The following is a 9104-nucleotide window of genomic DNA, read 5'->3' as shown; positions in this document are numbered from 1 at the left end:
TGTGTGTGTGTGTGTGTTTTTGCCTTACCCCCTGCCATGGGGAACAGCTCCAGGATCTTCAGCTGAAGTTGAAGAGCAGCCCTTGGGGCAGCTGTTTGACCAAACGCCCCAGAGCCAACCCCTGGTCGCTGGTGTTCAGAGAGCACTCAGACCCCCTAAGAGCCGTGCCGTGCCTGCCTCTTATTTTACCCTTAATGCGGCCCATAAAGATGGGATGCCCCCTATGTACACGGAACATTACACCACACACCCTACGGGGATGGTGGAATACGACGCACACGGCAGCAGCATTTTAATGCGAGCATGGGTCAGGTCAGGAGTTTATGATGCGAGCTGGGATGAATTCAGCCACCGGCCCGGGAGAGATTTCAACAGCCGAGTCTCGGGGGAGAATCCGGCGGATCAAAAGCCTTAACCCTCGATAGGTTCTCGAACAATCCAACCTATGACTCCGGCAGCAGGGCTGTGAATACGCTATGGATTTAGCAACGTTTTGAATTACTCGGCTCCGGTTTAGATGTAACGTTTAATGAGATTTTACTGTTTTAAGCTTTTACTTTCGCATTTTTCTCTGTCGTGTCTTGTCTGCCACCTACTCCATTCCTCCTTTTCTCTCGGGGGCTTTTGCTTTGAAAGCCATGGTTAGGAGAATGAAATCAAATATTGGCCTGTGATGCCCTTTGAGGCTGGAAGTGTGACAGCATACCAATAAACAGGACTTGATTTGTTTTTGGGCAGCGGACTGCAAACAATTAGGGCAGCTTGCCCTCTCTCTCTTGAAGGTGTCCAAAGCCGACCATAACACAATCAGCCATAAGGTTCACATCATCCGAAATTCCTTGATATAGTCTTCGTCACCACATGAACACATTAACACCTGAATGCCAGCAGATAATCTCGTTTGAAAGGAATGGCATATGTCACCATGGCAACAGTGCATTTAATAATGGCATTTTCCTGGCACCTCACCCTAAGCATTGAGCCCCCCTTTGTTCAGATCCCTATCTATTGATCATGGGGAGGTTACCAGTGGATCGCCTTTCACATGGACGGTCTACATTTTTCCTCTCTCCCGCTTTGCATTAACTGCTCCGCTTTAAAGGTCAGCGTGTGTCCCCATTCCCGGTAATCACCTACTGAAAATCGATGGCCATTAAGGTTGTCCCGACCTTAGTTATACACCCATCCACCGATACTGAGGTACCCCCCCCCCCCCCACGGGACACATCTCCACATATCTCATTGATGTGTCCATGAATGTAGAATAAATTACGTGGCCGCATGAAATCCCTTTTTTTTTTTTTTTGCACTTTGATTCCTCAGGGATACGATACGACTGTATTTCACGCCGGCACCGTTTGTTGAAAAACGAAGCCTGAATTTCTAACCTTTATTCGCCTCCATAATTAAAAAGTTCAGTCGAACCGTGGATTCTCGCTTTTGAAGCTGCATCGATTCCCCGCAGCACGGCACCATATCAGTCTCTCGGTGGGGCCTAGGCATGCTTGGCTAGGCCGCACGCCCGTCCGTCCGTAGACGTGCCTGCAAATATTTGCTTCTTTTGACACGTTACCGCGCAGTGAGCGGAGATAGGGCCAGGGGCTGACGCTTGTGCAATAAATCCCATGCAAATGAGGCTACAGGTTATTGCATCTTGCACTTTCTGCAGGCGTGAATGTTTTGAGGCGGTGTGCGGGTGCGTGTGAGTGTGTACGCCGTGGAGTCATCCCTCCTCATGTTTATCAGGCGGAAGATATGATCCGGCGTGACCGAATTTATTCGGAGAAGGTGCCGGCGTTGTGTTGGGCTCCCACATTCATCCGTCTCTCCCTGGGCCGCTCCAACACCACCGCTTGCTCGCTAACAAAGACGTACAATCTGTCTGTGCTCTTTACGCACGGTCGCAGATGCGCACGCACACACATAGATGGACGCGCTGCGCTACAGGCACACACACACACATGGAGTCATAATCACGCGTGCGTGGGGTGTGTGCGTGAGCACACACACAGACACACACGTACAGGGACACACTGAGCTACAGGCGCACACACATTAAGTAATGAACGCACACAGACGCATACTCACAAATCCTCTCTCATGCTTACTCTCTCACACACATACAGACGCACGCACGCACAAACACAGACACACACACGCGTATGCATGGACACTGAGCTACAGGCACAAACACATAAAGTCACAAAGGCACACATATACATACTTACAAACTCTCTCACGATTACTCTCTCACACACACACACACACACACACACACACACACACACAAACAAAGACATATTGAGCTGTATGCGCATAGGCTTGGATTCATAGAGCACACAAAGACAAATACACATAAACTAACGCACACAGATGCACACATACAATATTGCCACAGCCCTACGGATGCATCTAACCTACCCCAAACTTTACTTTCATTGGTTTCTTATGAATAACTCAAACGATCCAGCCCATGTTAAACGCCCTTTGAAAAGGCCATGAACCCAGTGTAAACCCGGAGCTGTCGGACCCAACATGAGGGGCTGGAGATAGGGACATTAGCCCAGAAGGGAGAGACTCCCACTGAGGGAAAAGAGAGCGCGAGAGTGTCCCAAGGGACCCTGTTCAACATATAACTGCATATTTTTACATCCCTCTTTCTTCACCTGTGTTTTCTGCACACCTTCGGAGTGGGTTCTGGCACTATAGCCTCCATCATGGGGAGGCTGTTCCGGCTCTATAGCCTCCTTCATGATGGGGGGGGGGGGGCTGCTCTTCCGGCCTGTCTCCCCAGAAGACCCCCGTACATCCTGGAGCTTTAACCCGCTTCTATTGTAACCTTGGTCGTCCTGGAGAAGGCATTAAGATGATCCGCTGATCCTTCCACAGGGTGGCGTGTCCTTGAATAAGGAGCTTTACGCAGAGGAGAGAGACACAATACCACCCATAGGGATCATCATTGTACAGCGGGGATTACGGAGCGGATAGATAGTCTCGTTCCCTGGGAAAAAATTAAATGTGTTATGGGACTCTGTCAGCCTTCCCATGCCTCTGGGTTCTGTATGGGGTTTGTGTGTGTGCGTGTGTGTGTGTTTGTATCTGTGTGACGGGGAGGTGATGGTGATGTCTTCTGTACCTCCGGGGATGGCTCTCAGAGCAAGAACTCATCCACTCTCAGTAATTACTCTTTCAAGACTGCTATTACGGAGCATTTATTGTTGTTTTTTTTCAGAATTTGTGTGTGTGTATTTTGAGCTGTGGATATGTGCCTTTGTCTATGGTCTTCACCTCCTAAAGATTTTTAAACCATTTGGATGAAACTGGGGGGAAAAGGTGGTGCCCTTGTCCTTTTGAGCCCCCACCGCCAACCCCACCTCGACCTGGCCCAGATCGTGACCTTGACCCTGGATAGTCCCAGGCTGGACCTCAGGTTCTGACCTCTTTTGAACTCTGGTCCAGCGCGGCTCAGAAGAACAAATGCTCAGAGGACTCTCCAGAGTACAAAGTTGCTGCTAATGTGGTTCATTGTGCCTTAATTAAGTTACAAAATGAGTCTAATCATATTAAAAATCGCAGTGGTCTGACCAAACTCACAGGTTTAATGGTAAAACGGACTGCATTTCTTTAACGCTTTTCTAAGTGGCCACTAAAAGCGCTTTACAATATTGCCCAACATTCACCCATTCATGCACACATTCGCACACCGACGGCGGTGTCGACCACGGCCGACAGCCGGCTCGTCAATGGCCGTTAGGGTGAGGTGTCTCGCTCAGGGACACCACAACAGTCACCTGGGAGGAGCCGGGGATCGAACTAGCAACCTTCCGGTTACCAGCCAACCCGCTCTACCTCCTGACTCCGCCTCACTGGTTTGGCGCCAGTGTCCAGCCCAGTGCCTCCCAGTCCAACCAGTGTCTGAACGGCCAACAAAAGCCCGGCCCGCTTGATATTTCCCAACATCCACCGTCTTAACAGATCGACTGAACGCTGCCTCAGCTCTTCCCATCACCCTGCCTTCCCGGAGGTTCGGGTCTTGTGCTTGTCTCTGGGGGGGGAGTGATGAACACGGTACAAATCAACACGTCGGATGTGAGGAAGGGGGTGGAGGCGGACCCCCATCCGTCACGCGGGTGATGGACGAGGCGGGGGGGTCGATGCGGGGGGCCCCTCTCGCGATGCTGATCTACGTCCGACATCTCACTCACTTATCCCCGGGAATGACGGAGACGGCCGGAAAGGGGGGGCGGGACCGCCGGGTGAAATGCTGATGGTGCCGCCCCCATCCGGGACGTGGAGACAACACAGCGTAGCCGGATGTTTATGCATGAGATGAGTGTGTTTATTGCACTTGAAGCCTATTAAAACGGGGCCAGCAAGGGGGGGAGAAGGCCAAGAGATAGAACACAGTGGGAAGCATTCACGTTAAATGGTCGGATTCATTCGCACGCACACACGCGCACACACACACACACACACACACACACACACACACACACACACACACACACACACACACACACACACACGTACACAAAAGCATGTAAACACACTTTGTCACTGTACCTAAATGAACACAAACACAACTCTCCCTTAGTAATCCCAGTGGGATTCTTCCTTTTTTGTGCTCGTGAAATACCGCCAAACAAAGCGACGTTGTTTGCAAGCGAGCTGTGGCCCCAATTACAATTACGAGTAGCATTTGTCACATAAACACTGGCGTGCAGTCGATCAGCTCCGTAATCCCTCAACCTCTCAGCCAGAGTGCTTTACAGTAAGGGGCCGCAAACAACACCAGATACAACGGCATTGATACAACTCTGATGCCGCAACGTCTATTTTCTTTTTTTGCTATTTGCAAAAAGAAAAAGGCACGAAGAAAAAGAAATGGTAGCATTTTGTCGGCCCCTGTACCCCTAGGAGGATTCTTTCAGAAGGCATAGCTGCTATAGGCGAGATGCTATTGCTGCCGGTGTACGGGTTGAATGTAAGTCGCCACGATTGCATGAGTCAGAGCGTATATTTAGATAAAAGATGGCGGAGGGGGCCTTTAGTGGAGCTCAAAGTTCTGGCAGAAGCGAATAGCTATGTATATATATATTTAGAGATAGGAAGAGGGATCCAGCGAGAGGGAGAGAGAGCACCGGGCTTCCTTCCCTTACCTGATTAGATAGATGCTCTGTGTTTAACAAGGTTTGGCACAGACTTCCTCTGTGCAACAGGAGCACTTCGACTTGGCAGTGGAGCACCACTAACCTGTGCCATTGTTCTTGTGGTCACTCTCTCTCCCTCTCTCTCTCTCTCTCTCTCTCTCTCTCTCTCGCTCTCTCTTTCTTCTCTCTTCTCTCTCGCTTTCTCCCTTCTTCAATCTCTCTCCCTCTCTCTCTCTCTCTCTCTCTCTCACTCTCTCCCTCTCTCTCCCTCTCTCTCTCTCACTCTCCCCCTCTCTCTCTCTCTCGCTCTCTCTTCCTTCTTCCGTCTCTCTCTCTCTCTCTCACTCTCCCTCTCTCTCTCTCGCTCTCTCTTCCTTCTTCCGTCTCTCTCTCTCTCTCTCTCTCTCTCTCTCTCTCTCTCTCCCCTTCCTCTGCCCTTAATGCTCCATCAGAATACCCATTAAAGCACCAAGTGGGGTTGGGCTGACGGTGGAGGAGGAGGGTAGCTCAACCGGTGTTTGCGGTTGGGGGTTTTCCCTATGTCACCTCTGCCAAACGCAGTGCGTCTTCCCTCGCGGCGTCCCAGCAGCTCGCTCTCTGTTGTCGTCGTTGTCCCCCCCCCCCTCGCCACAGCAACCTCACCTCCGCCAGACCGGCTGTCAATCACCCGGGCTTGTCAACAAGCCAACACTGAGTCACTTATCCAGTCCGTTAGCCAGTCGCTCAGCGCCCGCGCAACGAGCCACCGCCGCCACCGCCGCCGCCGCCGCCCGGATGACAGGGCGGGCCACCACTCGTGTCAGGTGTCAACGCCGCCACTCACTTCATAGCAGGTGTCTCGGTGCGGGGGCGCAGGGGACAACTCCTCACGCAACCAACACCACAACCAACACCACCAGAAGCCCCACCGACACCACCAGCCCCACCATCCCCACCACCAGAAGTCCCCACCAACCCCACCCCCCAGCACCGCTGTCCCCTCCCTGCCGTCGCCGCCCGGCCTGATGGATAGCCGTCCGACGGGGCGTTTTATCACTGCCGCGACGCCGCGCAGGGTTGAGTACATTTGTTGGCTTTCGTCAATACTCGGTAAACAGACATTACCTGCCCTCTCTCTTTCCCTCTCTCTCTCTCTCTCTCTCTCTCTCTCTCTCTCTCTCTCTCTCTCTCGCTCTCGCACTCGCTCTCGCTCCCTCTGTCTCTCTCACCTCTTGCTCACCTCGCTCTCTCTCTCCCCCTCCTTCTTTCACTTTCCCTCTCCCTCCCTTTCATTCCCTTTCACTTTCCTTCCCTCTTTCTCTAACCACTCGCTCACCTCGCTCTCACCGATCTCCCTCCTCTCTCTCACCGTCTCTCTCTCACACCATCTCTCTCTCTCTCTCTCCCTCTCTCCCTCCCTCTCCCCCTCTCTCCCTCTCTCTGCAGTGGGGAAGCAGGGGCTCTTTATCTGGCACATAGCGAAACATCTGCGGCCCGACATGGTGATTTATGAGCCGTGGTTTTATAGTCACTTTTTAAAGCACCACAACTTGTGCCTCCTCTCCGCTGAGCAGATCCCCTCCGCTGATCCGGTCTCCAGGGTTTCGCCCCCTTTTCCTCCTGTTTTCTGCTGGGGGTAAACACTGCACAAGCCCAGCCAGAGTGTTGCATGGTGTCTATCATTTACCTAATTGGAGGGAGGCAATAATAATGTGTTTGCTAATCGAAAAACATAATCCATGTCAATTATATTAGCAGGTTTTTTATTGCGATAATTAAATGTGTGAACCTGTCTCGCGCAAAACGTGAGCCACGACAACCCCAAAGGAGTAAACAATTACCCTGATCTAATGGACTACAAGCGCGCACGCACACACACACACGCGTGCCCGTACAGACACATAAACACACACACACACACAGACAGAAACACGCACACGTACACGCACATAACAGAGGCAAAGACATGCACAAATGTACCCACACAAACAAACAGACTCACACACACACCACATTGTATAAACACTTGTATGGTGTGCGATCAATTTTAATGAATTACCAGAACCATGTTTCAAACAAAATTATTATACACAGCGGACAGGACTGCCAAATACCATTGGCCCATCGTGTGTTCTGCATTCTGCCTCGCCATTCCGGAGGCGCTGTCATCCGCAAATGATGTGCCTGTAAAACGAGAACGGGTAAAATGCTGTATTAATATTTTACGCAAACTTCTGTTCACTCTCTGAAAGCCACAAAAACAGCGACAAAACCCCCCCCCAGAAACAGCGGTAACCCTCCCACGCTTTGACTTTCCCTCACACACAGACAGACAGACACACTCACACGCGCGCGCGCGCACACACGCACCATGAACTCCCTCAAAACGTCGGTTGGTGTGTGAACGTGTCAGTTGTCCTCAGTTCCTCTGTCAGAAAGAGTGAGCTGCACAGCGCTGCGATGCTACGATCCACGCGCTCTCATCCACAAGCTTTCACCTCCATTTGCCCCCCACCCTTAACTGCATGAGCCGCGAGGGGTGGATGGAGAGTGGGGGTCCTGCACCCCACTTCATTGATGTTCTTTGTGTGTGTGTGTGTTTGTGTGTGTGTGTGTGTGTGTGTGTGTGTGTCGTTCCAGAGAGGAGAAGAACGCGGCCAGGACCGTCTTCCCCATGATCCCAAGCCCACTCTGTAACCGGCAGCGCTTCACCGGAGGAGGGTTCAGCCTCAGCGCACCCGCCAATAAATAGTGGAGGGACACACACACATGCACACACACACACACACAAACGCGCTCACCCACACTCACACACATACACACACACACAAACGCATGTGCACACAATCACAGTCATACACACACACACACACACACACACTAACTTAAGCATTAACGTGTGTCTGGAATGCTGTTTTAATAAAAAGAGCAGAGAATAAAGTTGGTAGAGTTGAGGGATGTTGAGAGACTCCTCTCAGGGCTGGGGTATTCATGCAGGGGCAGGGGGGGGGGGAGCAAAGAGAGTGAATGAGAGGAAACAGAATAAAAGGAGGAAGGGGGGGCAGGGTCCTCTATCGTCGGGGAAACCGAGATAATAAACTGAAAAATGAGATGTGAGGAGAAAGTGAGCTTTTATTGGATCGAGGGAGAGAAAGAGCGAAAAAAGAGAGGCGGAAATATAGAGCAGGATTGTAAAAAAAAAAAGAAATGCCGGGGAGGGAGATGCCTGCTCGTAATTCCTCCCAGGTCTGCAGTCCTCTGCATCAGAACATCCCTAAAAGCCTTCCATCATGAATAATTGCATTTCTGAAAAAAAGGAAAATCGGATCTTGAAGTACCAGACTGCTCCCCCCGCCCCCCATCACACAGACACAGACACACGCACGCACACACACGCGCAAATGCGCACGTACACGCGTGCGCACACAAGTGCCCACAGACACACACAACCCCCTTGCTATCGAAATTGAATGCAACTAGATATTGTTGTCTGCTGTGATGGATGGCAGTTAGGTGCAGTGTTTTGGGAAACGGCCACATCACCTGCCTTTGTGTCAATGTTGACAAGGTTGTTTTTCTCTTGATTTGACAGGAGCGGTTTGATTGTGCCGCTTGTAATAAGCAAGATTACACAACTAAGCTCTAATTGAAACTACAGGCTTGAGGTAATTAGACCTGGGAAGTATGCAAAGATCCACCAGATGCTTGAAAGACTTTATACAAATACATTGTGTACATGCTGTCATAGTGGTAATAATGAGATATATTTAATGACATTTTTGCTCAGAATGGTTCACAAACAATTCATTAGTCATTTCTTATCATTTTCTCCTCCTGGTACATACTGTTGATGTCCCTGTGATAAACCGATCTTCAGTTTGTATCAAATACAATCATGCCACGAAAGCAAGCAGCATGTCTTCATGTCAGTAATATCCAGCATTAGGCAGAATATTCAGAAAACATAGAAGAAGA

At 50.7% G+C, this 9104-nt stretch overlaps 1 protein-coding gene across 1 annotated transcript in view; it reads left to right on the top strand.

Annotated features, from left to right (window-relative positions):
• The window catches only part of cfap58 (cilia and flagella associated protein 58), a gene marked incomplete at both ends in the record, with an annotated part of 62794 nt that extends 54913 nt beyond the window's left edge, over positions 1–7881 (top strand). The window contains one exon of the mRNA XM_079730380.1: positions 7770–7881. Within this exon, the coding sequence (XP_079586506.1) occupies positions 7770–7881 (112 nt within the window). The remainder of the gene's footprint in view (positions 1–7769) is intronic.
• Between the last annotated feature and the right edge of the window lie 1223 nt (positions 7882–9104).

Source organism: Pollachius pollachius (genome assembly GCF_949987615.1).
Source record: "Pollachius pollachius genome assembly, chromosome: 2".
Lineage (NCBI taxonomy): Eukaryota > Metazoa > Chordata > Actinopteri > Gadiformes > Gadidae > Pollachius > Pollachius pollachius.
This window is presented reverse-complemented; position numbering and strand designations above follow the sequence as displayed.